The 17,260-nt window shown below is 36.2% G+C and overlaps 1 protein-coding gene across 1 annotated transcript in view; it reads right to left on the minus strand.

Moving 5' to 3' along the window:
• mgat5b (alpha-1,6-mannosylglycoprotein 6-beta-N-acetylglucosaminyltransferase B) overlaps positions 1 to 17,260 on the minus strand; it is a 222,331-nt gene that overhangs the window by 142,535 nt on the left and 62,536 nt on the right. Inside the window, exons 4-5 of the mRNA XM_030142103.1 lie at positions 6,597 to 6,706; positions 4,108 to 4,181 (exon numbers count right to left, since the gene is read on the minus strand). Of these exons, the coding sequence (XP_029997963.1) occupies positions 4,108 to 4,181; positions 6,597 to 6,706 (184 nt within the window). The remainder of the gene's footprint in view (positions 1 to 4,107; positions 4,182 to 6,596; positions 6,707 to 17,260) is intronic.

The following is a 17,260-nucleotide window of genomic DNA, read 5'->3' on the forward strand; positions in this document are numbered from 1 at the left end:
GGCCGGAAATCACCTGTCCTGACATTTATATGAAACCTGATTTCAATGCTGGGAAAATCCACAATGCAAAGGCTGAAAGCATACAAAAGCCAAAGAGTTGTTGACATCCTCGTCATCGTTAATTAGAGGATTACAGCTGGTGAGTGCTTTCAATTCAACATACTATTGTTTTTGAGGTTTTATGTCAGTGCAGACGTATTTTCTTGGCGGTGATTGCCAAGGTAAAGGCCCAGCAGTAGTGCTCACAGTTCACTACTGATTTACTGGAGTTGAACCCTTAGTATTGACCCAAGTGAGTGGATGATCTACTGGTACTGTGGAGATTTAAGTAGAGTTAACATCAAATACTTGATACAACACAGCTACAACAGCTTCGTGCTAGAGTACCCCCTTATTTGGAAAACTAGGTTAGCCTCAGTTTAAGCTAGTTTACAAATTATGTAGAGCACAAGGTTCAGAATCACACAACTGAAGACAAAAACGTTTCAGTTATGAAATATAGAACTAAATGACAGATGCTAACATTAAGAGCTTTACTAAGAAGTAACGTTAGCCAAAACGATATGTAATTTAAGGTATGATTTTACACAAGAATACAGCATAAATTAACGTTAGCTGACATGAAATGGTAACCACAAATCCAGATTTTGTTGCCCAGATTCCAGTTATTTCTACGAAATTGCAGCGATCCATCTGCTTCTTCTGTCTTTGGTTTTAGGTCGCCGCTAAAACGATAGCTCCGAGTGCTTTTTAAACCTATTTGTGCAATCAATGGCACAACAGCTCTTCCCCATTTTTCAGATTGTTCTAAAGTTTTCGCAGTATTCAAGCCAAAGCCGCTACTCATCTCCCTCTTTCTGCCACTCAGTGGGTGTAACCACGGTGACTTCCGCTAGTGGTGACGTCACGTGCATACCCTTTATACACATACTGTAGCTAGCATTAGCATTAGCACTAGCACATAACACACATTAAGAGTAGTGAGCTGCCATTGAGGGAACCAGCTCCAGATCTTCAACAGTACTGTGGTCAGGGGCACCAACAGGAGAATTTACCTTTATGTACCTGTTTCTTTTTTTTTTTTCTACTATGTATCTGTTTCTAATGGGGGAGGAAACCTACGTGCTGTGGAGTATGGTGGCCCTGAAGCGCAAACCACAAACGCAGAAGAGAAAACACGAACACAAACAAGAAAACACAAACGCAAAAAAGAAAACACAAACGCAAAAAAGTGAAAACACAAATGCAAAAGAGAAAACATGAACAAAAAAGAGAAAACATAACTGCAAAAGAGAAAACATGAACAAAAAAGAGAAAACACAACAACATGAACTCGAATGGAAAAGGTAGGTAACTTCAGGTGGCATGACTTGAAGCCGATTGGACGACGTCTCTGTCCGTCTCTTTACCCAGAAGTAATACATTTATGTCCTTCTTTGCCGGCAGACAGAGCAGATGCCAGTTGTGCAGTTAATGCATTGAGGTAGGTTTACTTCCAGGTAAAGAGAGGGGAAGTGTGTTTTTTTTTTTTTTTTCCAAAACCAACCAGACTTCCGAACCAGACTTTCCCTCTTTGTAGATAACACTGGGTTACAAAAAAAATGTTTTTTGCAAGTTGTCTAGGTTTTTTCAACTGAATTAGGACCATTTTGCACCGCTAAATCCAAAAATGACATCTGTTTTTCTCAATCAGGTCAGGTTTTTTTGCTAATTTGATTTTGAAAAATTTGATCTTCTCACAAAATTGATTACATTTTTGTGACTTTATCAGTTGATTTTTTTTATATAGTTCTCACCCAAAATAGGTTTTAAGAGAAAAAAAAATCATTTTCTAACAGGATTCCTGTTAGGTACAATGGTGTATTCACTGCAGATGTAGCAGAATATGTCAGGCTTATTTTTACAAGATCTTCTAGTCGAAGCCATTTCATTCACCTGTAATATTAAAAAAAACATTAATCATAAATTGGCAAAAGTAAAATCTTCAGAACTCGTTTATTGCAAGAAATATGAAAGAATTTTGTATCATATGATGTGAAAATGCCCATAAATGTAAGCAAAAATGTTAAAAAGCCAATATGTAGCATAGTTCAGAAAGTTGACCTGATTGAGCAAAATTAATGTGATTTTTGGATTCAGCACACCAAAATGATCCTAAATCAGCTCAAAAAACTTAAACAATAAATTTGTTGTTGTAATGTAATAAAACCAATGGCACTGACTGATAAAGCAGAAATGAGACAGTCATAAAAAGAAAAAAACATAGAATAGAATTTATGGTTTATATGTGATTTAAATATATTATCAAATGACAAAGGTGGACTATTGCCTATTGAGATATCTCTTGTGACATGTTAAAAGAACACACACATGCTTTACATGCTTGCACATGCTTTGTGGTTAACACTGTCACCTCACAGTTCCAACCAGGGACCTTCCTGTGTGGAGTTTGTATGTTCTTTCCGTGTTTGCATGGGTTTTCTCTGGGTACTCTGGCTTCCTCCCACCATCCAAAGACATGCACTGATACGTTAACTCATTAATCTAAATTACCCAAAGGTGTGAGTGTGAGAGTGATTGGTTGTTCATCTCATCTATGTCCAGGTCGGTATTGAAAATGAAAATCAGTTCTCAACTAACTTACCTGCATGATTTACTTTCCTTTTTAAAGTTGGAAAAGATTACGTTTTCTGTTCGTGGACAAATTAATTTGTTTTTTCAACAATGGAATCCTTTTTTTCTCTACTGTCAACAAGAGTGTCCTGCTGTCTCCTATGTCAGCCTGATGGAGAAATTTGTTGTTAGTATACATTATATTAACTCTTAATCAGCCCTGAGCATTGTGAGGATAATAATATTTATAATAATATTAATTTATAATATAACAATAATAATAATAATTATTATTATTATTTTGTTGTTGTTGTTTTTTGTTGTTCTTATGGGTTTTTTTTTTCTCTTTTTTGTGTTTAATAGGACTGTAGTTTTGTTGTATAACTTGTTTTTTTTTGTAATGTGTCTGTGTGGATCCTACAGAGGCGTATTGCATTCACAAAAAAATAAATTCGGCTCTGTTTTTCTGAAATAATGAGAAAAACAGAGCCGAATTTATTTATTTTTTTTCAGAAAACAGTATCTCATTCATTCAGAAAAACAGAGCCAATTTTAAAAAAACTTATTTTATACTGTTTTATGAAAAAATAAAAATTTGGCTCTGATTTTCTCAGTCAATGGGCCAGTAGTGGCTGATCCAGGCAGGAGCTCCTTCTACCAGTGCTGCTGAAAACCCTTTGGGGGAGCTTGAAGTTGTTTCCATTCTCGTAACCGGTACCGTTTACAGAACCAGTTCCATTTAAGGATCATAGAACTAGTTTTGTTTACAGAACTCAGAACCAAGCTGTGCTCCGACCTCCAAGCCCTGCTTATTGCCCTGTTTTCTTAAAAAATTTAAATTCGGCTCTGTTTTTCTGAATTAACGAAATGATTATCTTGTAAAAACAGAGCCAAATTTTTATTTTATCAGAAAACAGTATCTCATTAATTCAGAAATTCAGAAAAGCAAAGCCAAATTTAAGTTTTTTCAGAAAACAGTATCTCGTTAATTCAGAAAAACAGAGCCAATTTTTTTTTTTTAGTTATTATTTTTTCTCATAATTACGAGATAATTATCTCGTTAATTGGAAAAACAGAGCCAAATTTAATTTTTTGTGTGAATGCAATACGCTTCTATAGGATCCTTATGTCTAAGTATATGTTTATGTAAATGTATAATTTAAAATTAAAAAAAAATAAATAAAGGTTAAATAAACAAAATATTCTAACATTGTGTTCCTCTTCTACTCTATTAAAGCTGTGATTTTGCGCATTGCATCTCTATATACAGTGATAATAAAACTATATTTCCCCTTTTATTCTTTTCTATATTTCTCTGCTGTCATCTATTATAATTTGTTGCCCCAACAACAGCCACAAGGAACCTCTAAAGATACTCTCTTATCTAGTATTACAAAATGTGTTACACCAAGGTCAGTGAGATAGAAAGAGGACAAAGGGATGCTTGTTCTGCGTGTGAAATTATTTGTGCTTCAGTTAGATATGTAGACTTACATCCATCTTGCTGGAGCAGTCTGGGTAACGGGGATCTTTAGGAATCTCACATTGTCCTAATACTCCATCCCTGGCTGGAGAAAAGAAAAACACAGGGTATTTATCAAAGCCTATAAATGCACTGCAACAAAACATCACACATCAGCACAAATCATCCAAAAAAAAGTGCATTGTTTAGATTTGTAAAACTAAATCGACTCTGAGGACAAACAAAGAAAGAGAAAGGGGAGACAAACACTTGAAAAGCTCATATATCCAAATATCTACAGTTTGAATACTATTATGTACATATAGATGGATCAAATTATTGCTGGATCATTGGATCTCCTAATTGGTCATAAGACCGAATGGTACATATTGATCACTTAGGTCTTTACTGCATCCCCCCAGGCTGAAGTGTGTCCGTGTTTTCCATTAGAGTATATATCCTCCCGCCTTTGGGATAAACACAGATAAATTAGATGGCATGGCTTGCTAACAAGCTCCTGTAAAAGCCTCCTCTACTGCATGACCAAGTCCCTGTTCAACCCACTCAATGGATTTACTCGAAATAGAGAAGATATAGATGAAAAAGCATAATTCTCTTCCTTTATTTCCATCTCTTTTTGTTCATTTTATGGCTCATCTGATTCTTTTTTTCAGCCTCTTCCATCCCTTTCCTGGTCCTAGCAGGCTAATGCTACTGAGCCTAATTAAAGGAGCACTCACAGCTCCTCCACCAGCTTCCAGCTAAGCATCGGAGAGCACAATCACAGACAAATAACTGCCAGTTATTCTGTCAGATTAGCATGATAACAACTCCTACTGTCAAAACCTTAAAACGGATCAGATCGGGCTTATTTTAATGATAGCACACATGATGATGACAACAGGCAAATTAATCCCACACATTTTAACCCTTTCATGCATACTGGTCACTACAGTGGACAGTTATTCTACAGCTGTTCTCTTGTATATTCATGGATTCTGTTGTTTTACTTTCATTTAAACAGTGGAGGCTTATGCAACACCCCATACATTACAATTCTTCCCAATACTGTTCCTGTTCTTGCTAAACCTGATCTTCAGTAACATATCGGAGTGTAAATCAATTGCTAATTGTTATTAAACTGTAATTTAAATTTTGATAACACTTTATTTGAAGGTCTAGTTTATAATGCATTAAGCACACATTTATAAGACATTATAATGCATTTATAATGCATTATAAAAGTCATTACAACTGTTTATGATCATGTACAACAACTTATACCAAGGTTAATAAAGTATTATAAGTGTAGGCATAATGTATTATAAATTCAGCTTTCATAATGTGTTATACACATTATACACATTATACATTATTAGATGGGTATAGGGACCAGTGACAAAACCTAACAAAAGTTCCCCACCTAAAAAAATAAATTCACACTGCTTTGGTATGGATGTATAACACATTATGAAAGCTGAATTTATAATACATTATACCTACACGTATAATACTTTATTAACCTTGGTATAAGTTGTTTTACATGATCATAAACTGTTGTAATGACTTTTATAATGCATTATAAATGCATTATAATGTCTTATGAATGCGCACTTAATGCATTATAAACTAGACCTTCAAGTAAAGTGTTACCTAAATGTCTTTTAAAATTAAAAGTTGTTTTTTTTTTTTTGTTGCATATTATCTGAGTGAGTAATAACTAGTATTATAGTATGTTAAAATGTGAGGAAACATCAGATTCGTAACAATAAAAATGATTTTATTTCATAGTTTTCACACAGTATGTCAGTAAATACATGTTTATTTGCTTCTAAAATTAAACGCATGGTGTCCAGCCGAATGGATATTTTTGTAACTCCATGAAAAATAGATTCCTAAAAAAATTTCAATCACATTGTTTGTTTGTTTTTCATGCCTAAAGAGGAATAAAAAACATTCAGGAAAAAAATCTTGATTTAGGTAATCATAATTCATGCATGAAAGGGTTAATGAGAAAGGATTTTGTTTTGTAAATAGCACTGCTGGGGATACACAAGAAATTAGCAATTACAGGAGAATTAAATTTGTTCGAACTGCATTTGATGTCTGATCAAAGATATTGGGACTGACTGCTAATAAAGAAAAACTTGAATCCCATTAACTTGGCGGTAATTCATCATTAACTTTACATTCTGCAGTTGTGTGGTTATGATAAGGCAGGAGCTTTAGAGCTCTGAGACACTGACACAAATAGTGGTTTGGTATTTGAGTGGGTAATGTGCCATAAATAATGGCTGTCATGTTCTATATGGTCAACCAGCAAGTTGGAGTTTGACATAAATTGTGCATCGGAGTGTAAAAGCTGGATCGAGGCTTGACAGTCGGGCTTTTGTGTGCTTTGAGATGGACAAGGGGCTTCATCTCACGGATTGAAGGTATATTTGTTATTCTTCAGGTGTGTGAGTGGGCTGTGGGCTGTGTGTACACTCATGTGTGTGAATGCTTTTTGTGAGAATCCCACCTCTGTTGCCGGCCATGCTGCGCTGGAGGATCTGCTCCACCCTCATCGCCATGTCAGACATGTTCTGGGCTATGGCCTGGATGCGCTCCACTAGCCCCATAGGCTGGATCCTTCATTGTGCAACCACATGCACACAAACACACAAAGACACACAACAAAACAGTTACCATCTCTGTCTAAAAATATTCCAACAACAACTTGAATAACCTGAATTCTCTTTCAAACGACCACTACTGCTGTTTTCCTTTTTGAAGCTCTTTCTCCATCCAGCTGCATTTGTTATTTCCACCCTCCAGACTAAGCGTGGAGTAGTGGAAGAAATGCTAATTGTCTAGAACTTGAGGCGTGAAATCGAAAAAGCTTTTAAACACGGATGGATAATTTATTTGTCGAGATAAAAAAAGTGACTCAGCATATTAAAGGATGTCCCCTAGGGAAATAAAACACAGAAGACAATTAGGTTGTTAACAGATGTTTTTCACTGGACTTGACCTGTGTAGCCTAAGAAGAGGTTTGCAAGATGAATAGAAGGGAATATTTACAACACAGGAGAACATATAGGGGAAGAACGTCACTGGTGGTAGTTTCAAGAGATTCTAAGATTTAACCCTATAACGCCATACGTATCATATTTGATACGTGAGTTTTGAAGCCCTCTACATGACCAGTGTGATATTTTTTGTTTTGAAAACCTGATGTATAGAGTTATTGTTGGGAATAACGGCACTGTTTTCCAGTAACGGGTAATCTAATTACTATTTGAAATATTACAACGCCATTACTGGCAGTGAAATGTGGCGCATTACTATGCACTAATATCTAAGGCTATGTTCAGACAGCAGGTCTTAATGCACAATTCAGATTTTTTTGTGAAATACGATTTTTTCTGTGCTCGTTCATGTTACAAATTAAATGCTGTAATGGTCAGAGTGCGGGAACTGAACCCAATTGCAAGACCCGGAGACAGATGTAAAAGTTCACTGTGTTTATTAAACACAATAATAAATGACAATTCACAGACAATATTAATAAGCAGATCCTTGAAGGCAATGGGTCCTGGATTCTTCACAGGATCTAGAGACAGGACCGGAGATTGGGCTTCACAGCCCGGACCGGTAACACATGTCGGTAACCCGACTAGGGGAAAACAGAGAATTGTCAGAGTCCAAACCAGGTCATACACGGGGAAGCAAACGGATAGGCAACAGGACATAAGGAACAGGCCGGCTCTTGTACCAGTAAATCAGGCGAAAGGTCGAACACACGTAGAATCAGTTGGAGGCAGAGGCACAGACAAGGGTCAGGCAAAAGGCAGGAGTCAAAAACGCAATCCAGGTCAAAAAACAGACAAACAGACAAACAGGATCCAAAAACGCTGGCAAGTATCACACAAAGGTAGACTACAAACTGGCACAGGACAGAGGGAAACACAGGCTTAAATACACAAGAGGGAGAGGAGAAAACGAGACACAGGTGTAGCAAAACAGGACGGGGAAAGGTAATCACACAGGTGGGAGTTATGGGAACAGGAAGCAAAGACACCAGACATGACACACAAGGAGGACTTAACAAAATAAGACAGGAAATGACAGACAAAACAGACAAAACCAGACTAACGTCTGGAGGCTGATGTGACAAATGCGACTTCTATCGGTTCTCAGTATGAACTGAATGCGACCCTGACGTGACCCGCATGCGCAAAAGAGGTCCTGACGGAATACGTGACCACGCAGCACGCACTGTGTTTATGGAAATAAATATGAAGGCATCTCGTTTCAGTGTGTGTGGCACTGATAAAGTTTCTACGCAACCGAAGTCAGCACCATTACAGTCAAATAATTTTAAGTAGATTAAAAAAGAGGAGAGCCAGGTTTTTTGCTCTGGCCTTTTGTGGTGCAGTGGCTGCTACATCTGTACAACAGAGTATTTGGATGCAGAGTCGGAGTCAGGAGTGGTAGGATAGTGATGTTAGTGGCTTCACTGACACAGACGTCATTCATACTTTTTGAATGACAAGAAGAACGCTTAAATATCTGGGACCGCCTCTCCGTAACACTCTCACGACAAGACACTCATCTCCGGCGACCTATACCTGTTCACAAGCGTGTTGCAGTCGGGCTGTACTGGCATTTCATTGACGTAAAGGTCAGATAAATGCGACCTGGCCATTCAGACTGACGTCGAATTGCAAAATATCTGATTTGTATCGGATTTAGTACCACATATGAAAGTGGCCTGGGTTGAATTTGAAAAAATGGAATTTGTGCCATTCAGACTGTCTTTAACAGGTCAGATACAGGTCAGATAGCGGCAAAAAATCAGATTTGGGCCACATTTTGCTACACTCTGAAAATAGCCTAACAGCTGTTATCAGTCCTCGCTCGCTCAGCCAGGCGCCGGAGATGTGACGTTCACGGACGAGTCAAGTCTTTTGAACGGCTCTTTTAAGTGTACGATAAGAACTGATTCGTTGCAAGCCGGTCGTTTACGAGCCGTTCTTATATTCAAGTTGCCCACACTGCCTTCATGCTTCATCTGTGTGCCACATGAGTCTGAGTTGTCCACGCTACCTTCACATGAACGACTAATGACATATCCAAGTTTGAGTTGTCCGCAGCACACCCCATTCACTTGAACTTAGCCATGTGCACAGCTAATTTAGGGGAGGAGATATCAGTGAGAGTCCAACTGACTGGACTGAAGACATTTACTGCTGAATCAGGGAGGAGCGACTGAAAAAAGTGGAGATGTGGGATTAACTGGAGGAGCATCTTCTTCCTCTACATGCAGATCCCCTTATGTGGTGGATAGGCTGGGCCCTGGTGACCCCAGCCAGGCCCTGTTGGACCCCAGCCGGGCCCTGGTGGACCCCAGCCTTACCAAAGTCATGGTATAGAAGCTCTGTTTAGTGGGAACATCAGTTCCATCTGAATGAGTATTTTCTAAGACAGGACTAATATTATTAGAGAAGTCACCCCAAGACGCAAACATTCCATCACTTGTCTTCTTTAACTAAAATTTGCCAAAGGATAAAAAAGAAAGGCAGTAGAACCCACAAAGGATGAAACTGCTTTATTATTTCAGGGATGTCTTTAATTTTGTTCACACTCCAATAAATATGAAGTTAAATGAAGTACCGTCTGTGCTGTTCTACTCTACAAAACTGGCCCCTGAAACGCACTCAAAAATCTGTTTTCTTTAATACATTTGAAGGTTTTTCAAAAATGTAATGCAATAATAACTTTCCCTGGTAACTAATTATGTCTATGAAGGAGTAATTCCATTACTAATTCAATTACTTTTTGGGGAAAGTAACTAGTAACTATACAGTGGAGGACAAAATTATTAGCCCCCCTACAAAAATGTCATTGTTTTACACAGAGCAACACATTTTTAACACAGCTTTTTTAGATATCCTAGTTTTATTTTGGATGCTTACATGATTTTAGTTTGCACACAGAACTGAAAATATTCCACAAAAAACAAAAAGTACCAGGGTCAAAATTATTAGCCCCCCTGATCCTAATAGTCAATTGTGTATCCTTTTTGCTGGATAACAGCCTGCAGTCATAGTATTTTTTTTATTACAAGTCTCTGACACTTTTTTTCAGGAATGCCAGCCCATTCTTCTTTGGCAAATCTTTCCAGCTCCTCCAGATTTGGTGGCCTTCTGGCATGGATGTTCTTTTTTAGGTCACCCCGAATATTTTCAATGGGATTTAAGTCAGGGCTCTGTGCAGGCCACTCAGTTACATTCACTTTGGTCTTCTGAGGATAGCTCTTCACCAAGAGAGATGTATGTTTTGGATTGTTGTCATATTGGAAGATGAAACAATGACCCAGACCCAGTGTTACTGCTGACTGCTTAAGGTTTTCTTTCAAAATCTCCACATCTTTCTTTGTTCATGATTCCTTCCACCTTGACCAGATTTCTAGTTCCAGATGCACTATAGCATCCCCACAACACAATACTCCCACCACCATGTTTCACTGTAGGGACGGTATTCTTTGGGTTCTATGCCTCTCCCTTTTTTCTCCAAATATAAACGCTGCCTCTATGGCCAAAGAACTCTAGTTTTGTCTCATCAGACCATAGGACACACTTCCAGTATGCATAATGTTTCTCCAGGTTGTCCTGAGCATATTTAAGTCTGGCTTAAAGGTGTCTCTTCTTCAAAAGTGGAGTTTTTCTTGGTCTGCATCCTCTCAGTCCATTCCAGTTCAGAGCTATAGTGACTGTCTTCTTAGAGACTATGATTCCTGATGTGGCCAAGTCATTCACCAGTGTCTTGGCCGTTGTTCTGGGGTCTTTAGACCCATCTCTCACTAGTTTTTTTTCCAGGGTCTTTGAAATCTTTCACTTCCTATCTCTGCAAGGCTTGTTCTGTACTGTGTGGCTGTTTTTGAATATCTGGATTATACTTCTCACTCCAGTTCTTGACACTTGGAAATGCTTGGATTGCTTTGTGCATCCCTCTCCTGCTTTGTCTACATCAATAATCATTTTTCTCGGGTCCAAACGGATTTCTCTAGTTTTGGGCATGGTGCTTTCTCAACTGACAGCTCAATGAGCCATACTGAGGCTTTTATACCATGTTTTAACTTAAATGTTAAGTGAAATCACTTGATTCACCTGATCACTTTTAAACACATCACCTGTGAAGTTACAGCACATCATTGCACAAAAGTGGTTTGTGCCATGACTTAACAAATGGTCATTTCTTAAAGGGGGCTAAAAATAATGTCCCTGGTTATTTTAGTTTTCTTTCTAAATAATGCTGTTTTGGTGTGCAAATATAAATAATTTGTGCCTTCTAAAGAAAACTAGTATGTTCAGAAATGCTATGTTGAAAATTCCTTGTTCTGTTAAAAAAGTACTTAGGAAAATCTTGAAGAAACTTAAAATTTCATAGGGGGAGCTAATAATTTTTTCCTCAACTGTAACTAATTACTCTTTTAAAGTAATTTGCCCAACACTGACAGTTAGATACATGCAATATTTGGATAATCCACCAGAGGGGAGGAATTGGTTCACCAGAGGCCTTTCCAGTGACACTACAAGATTGTCATTAATGAGGAAGGAGGCAGAACTTTGACAATTTTGAAAAGAAATTACCAGTTTGTTAGACATGTTTGTATTTGTTCAAAAATAAAAGCATCTGAGCATTGAGACCCGATGTATCAAATATGATACAAAATTGAAACTCATACATAGAAATTGATATTTGAAAAAAAATTTTTTTTGGTTGTTCAGAAGGACCAATAAAGGCTGCAGTTTCAAAAAACTGGAATTTTCTGTCAATTATTTAATGGTTCAGGCTTTACAGGGTTAAGACATGTTAAGAGAAACATATCAACTACAGAGTTATATCCCCAGAGCGTATGGTAACAATTATATATTCACAGACCTGCTGCTGTGTAAGGTCTGACCAGAAAATGGACCATTATGCTTTAAAGCTGCAAGAATTCAGGGGGAAAAGGGTACAATTAGAAACTATCCAGCCTCCCTCTGCAGCACTCTCCTTTCATTCCAAATCAAAAGACTAAATATTAAGATCTGCAGCCTGACACTGTGGGAAAAGTGGAGATAATGAGTGTAAAAGTGGCCTTTTGTGGAGAGAGGGAATTTCAGAAAGTGAAAAAGATGCAACTGTTATTTTCAGCTTTGTTTACTGGTTTTCACTCAAAAATAAAAGGTCAAGGAAAAATTGAGTCTTTATCCACTCTGAGTGAAAACATCACACTGTTTTTATTTCCCTGCATTTCTAGCTTTACATCTCTACAGGTGAGCATGTACATTCAGTCTGAAGTAATCCAAAGTGTTTAAAGTGATGCTGAACACTGCAGCTGTAACTGATGCATCCTTGATTTTTCAGATGTTGTTTCTCCATTTTAACTTCATTTTTGTTAACCCTTTAACAACAGCAATCTCTCCGGCGCTGCATTTTGCACTTTACAGCATTCAAATCACTGTCACTCCTGTAATGCTATGCACAAAATTCAAACAGCATCAAACAGCTGAGATCCTGAGCTTTCCAACACTATATAACACTTTACGGCAGCAATATGGGACTTTATTACAAGTAGAAAGGAACTGTTGGAGAGACTAAAAAACACCTGGAAATACAAAATATGAAGCCATAATATGGATACTGAATATGCAAGATCAAAAAGCATGTTTGAGCAGATGTAAAGTAATTGAAAGTTTATTTTGCAATATCAAAAAGTTTCATTATGGACACTAGTGGCATTGTACCCATGGTGCTATTGTACGATTGCATGAGAGGCTAAAAGCGCCACCCAACATGCCTCACAACATTTGAATACAGACATTAAATTGCACCGACTAGATAGTCAGGTAATGTTTTTATTCGAGTTTGGCGACGATCGGGCCTGTGAAGGCTGACAAAAATCCGTACGAACGCACTCCTGTGCTGCAACATCAATCGGATGGACACAGAATGTGCATTATACAGTAGGATTTACAGTTGTTTCTGATAGTAAATATGATAAAAACTTCAAGTCTGTTTTTTCTTTTCTACTAAAACACACAGTTTTAAACATTTATTATTTATAGTAATGATTACACTGGGTTACAAAAAATGCTTTTTGCAAGTTGTCTAGGTTTTTTCAACTGAATTAGGACCATTTTGCACCGCTAAATCCAAAAATGACATCTGTTTTTCTCAATCAGGTCAGGTTTTTTGCTAATTTGATTTTGAAAAATTTGATCTTCTCACAAAATTGATTACATTTTTGTGACTTTATCAGTTGATTTTTTTTTATATAGTTCTCACCCAAAATAGGTTTTAAGAGAAAAAAAATCATTTTCTAATAGGATTCCTCTTAGGTACAATGGTGTATTCACTGCAAATGTAGCAGAATACGTCCAGCTTATTTTTGCAAGATCTTCTCGTCGAAGCCATTTCATTCACCTGTAATATTAAAAAAAAACAATCATAAATTGGCAAAAGTAAAATCTTCAGAACTCGTTTATTGCAAAAAATATGAAAGAATTTTGTATCATATGATGTGAAAATGCCCATAAATGTAAGCAAAAATGTTAAAAAGCCAATATGTAGCATAGTTCAGAAAGTTGACCTGATTGAGCAAAATTAATGTGATTTTTGGATTCAGCACACCAAAATTATCCTAAACCAGCTCAAAAAACTTAAACAATAAATTTGTTGTTGAACAGTGTAATTAACGGCCAGATATTGAAAGTTAAGTTCTTCCTGAAAAAAAATGTGCAAAAGAACTGGCAAAAAAGACATTTTCTGACACTTTTATTCATGCTTTCTGCAGGTCATTAACAAGCATTAAAAGTTATTAAATAGATTTTGTGAAAATGAAGGTCTTAAATGGCATTAAAAAGCATTAAATTCAATGTCGAGAGGCATAAAAAATTTAATACACTTGACGGCAAAAAAAAAAAAGCATTGTTATTCATGATTTATTCTGATTATATAAAGATTGAATCATTTTGATCGAAAGTATAGTGTGATGATTGACAGGCGGAACCCTTTAATTGGCTATTGTTCATGGCCGATGCACGAAGTCACAGCTCCTGATGCTTGGAATGCAAAGTGCTGTGAGTGTGTTCATGCTGTAGTGAAAGAATGGAGGGAATATTAGCAAATGTTAGAAAAATGGGAAAATGAAACTTTCAGCAGAAGTGATTCAGAACCTGGTTAAAGTCTAAAACTCTATATAAAACTGTATCTGCAGTTGGACATTTGGATAATTTGTTTATAGTGTTGTTAAAAGGGGCAGTAAAAAGCATTAAATTAGATTATCTCACAGGTGTCAAACAAGCAGCCCGGGGGCCAAATCTGACCCGCCAAAGGGTTCAATCCGGCCCTTGGGATGAATTTGTGAAATGCAAAAATTACACTAAGAAATTAACAGTCCTTTTAGTTCATGTTCCACATTCAGACCAATTCAACCTCAAGTGGGCAGGACCAGTAAAATACTATCATAGTAACATATAAATAATGACAACTCCAATTTTTTCTCTTTGTAAATATAAATATTTTCATGTATTTACACTGAAACAAAGTCTAATTTCACAAAAAAATGTGAATAACCTGAATAAATATGAACCTGAAATGTCTTAAGAGAAGTAAGTACAATTTTAACAATTTTCTGCCTGTTATTAAATGTTTGTGTGTTTGTAGATCCACTGTGATCTGTAAGTTATAATGTACATGTGTAAATGATAAACTGAGGTTGAATATTCTGAAAATTACACTTATTTTTTCAGTTTGTTCATTTTTCTCTCATCTTTTGAAAAGGACAGTTTGTAGACATAAACCTTTTCATAATGTAAATGTACTTTTTTCACTCTAAAACATAGAGAAAAGTTTGGAGTTGACATTATATATATATATATATATATATATATATATATATATATATATATATATATATATATATATATATATTCTTATGTTATTATTTTACTGGTTCGGCCCACTGCAGATCAAATTTAGCTGAATGTGGCCACTGAACTAAAATGAGTTTGACACCCCTGGATTATCTGATACCTGCAGAAACCCTGTTATTGCAAAGAAAACATGAAGACACCAAGGCTGCCTGTTATAATAGCAGTCTTAATAATAATAATAATAATGGATTGGATTTATATAGCGCCTTTCTAGACACCCAAAGCGCTTTACATTATTGAGCCATTATTCATTTGCTCTCACATTCTCCCTCTGGTGGTGGTAAACTACATCTGTAGCCACAGCTGCCCTGGGGCAGACTGACAGAAGCGTGGCTGCCATTTTAAAAGGGTTAAATAAGTAATGACACAAATCTGATGTATGGTGTTTCATACTTAAGGTTATATTTAAATAATTTTAGAATCTCATCAGTACCAGATTAACTTTAATTCTGATGCATAAAACCGTAGATTTCAAAGTGGATGGACTTTCCTTAGTAACCTAAGCATCCGCAGGCAACCAAAAGCATCTATATTGATCTAAAATGTTTAATAATTCTGAACCACTAAACCTATCGATATTTTTAAAGCGTAAAATGCAGTTTTGCAGCTTTTCATGCCCCTTAGATATGATCTATTTGGACTTTTAGAGGCTCCATAGTGAACATGGAAACACCGTCATCTTCTGTACTATTGATTCACCAAATAAAACCAATGGAGTTTGACAAATATCAGTGGTTGATGCTTGTTTCTTTTTTTATATTCAGTTGATGATTAAATTTTTTTCTGGAAAAAAAATAAATCTTTTTCTTCAGTTTTGATTTAATAACCTTTGGATTAACCCTTTCATGCATAGTGGTCACTACAGTGGACAGTTATTCTACAGTTGTTCTCTTGTGTACTCATGGGTTTTATTGTTTTAGTTCCGTATCAGCCAACACAGTGGACGCTTATGCACCATCCCATAATACACTGGCAATCATACCATTACTGTAACTTTGCTGTTCTTGATAAATCTAATCTAGAGTAACATGTTTGAGTGTAAATCAATTGCTTGTTATTGTTAATAGACTGTAATTAACCATTTTTCCTAAACAAAAAGTTGTTTTTTTTTTTGCATATTATCTCCATAAAGTGAGTAATAACTAATATGAGAGTATGTTTAAATGTGACAAAACATCACATTAGCAGCATTAAAAAAATGTATTTCATAGTTGTCACTCAGTATATCAGTAAATCCATGTCTTTGCTTCAAAAATTAAATGCATGATGTCCAGCTGAGTGGATATTTTTGCAACTCCATGAAAAATAGGTTCATAAAAAAATTTTTCAATCACATTGTTTTTTTCATGCCTAAAGAGGAATAAAAACACTCAGGAAAAATATCTTGATCAGGGTCAAAAAACAGTATTTAAAATCTCTCTGACAGGACATTTTAAAGACAATCTGACCCACATTTTTACTTTTAAATTCATTTTAACTTTAGTTGGACCACAAGGGATTATCCAAAACAAGGAGCTACTTTATGTTGAAATAAATGTTGGAATGGCAATCAATTAAATTTCGCTCTCTTGACGGGACATTACTGCGTTTTGAGCCATTAAGGTTCTCATAATTCATGCATGAAAGGGTTAACTCTGAGTTTCTATGAACGCCTACTCAGTCAGTGAGTTAAATATAGGACATTACCTGATTTTCACTGAACAATGCAAAATGTAGAGGAAAATTCTACAATAAATGGTGGTAAATTACATGCATTTGGAAGTTCCAACAAAAGCAGCTCTGGGTCTTTAAAGGTTAATTGTGACAAAATACATTGATTGAAGATAAGATAAGATAAGATAAGATAAGATAAGATAAGATAAGATAAGATAAGATAAGATAAGATAAGATAAGATAAGATAAGATAAGACTTTATTTATCCCACCATGGGGAAATTTCACACTAACAGCAGCAGCAAACAACAAGCAATCGCAGATAGAAAGACAGGTAGAAAAACCACAAGTGAAAATGAAAAATATAAAGAGAAACATAAGAAATTTGGTATTTATATAAATATTTATATGAGGAATTTTAATAAAAAATTAAATATTATTTACATAATTACATCACCATCATCATCATGGCTATATATGTACATGGTATGATATGGGGCTGATGGTTGTGGGGAGGAATGACCTGCAGAATCGTTCCTTCTTGCACATGGGACGTAACAGTCTGG

This window comes from Sphaeramia orbicularis, chromosome 8, assembly GCF_902148855.1.
Source record: "Sphaeramia orbicularis chromosome 8, fSphaOr1.1, whole genome shotgun sequence".
Taxonomy (NCBI): domain Eukaryota; kingdom Metazoa; phylum Chordata; class Actinopteri; order Kurtiformes; family Apogonidae; genus Sphaeramia; species Sphaeramia orbicularis.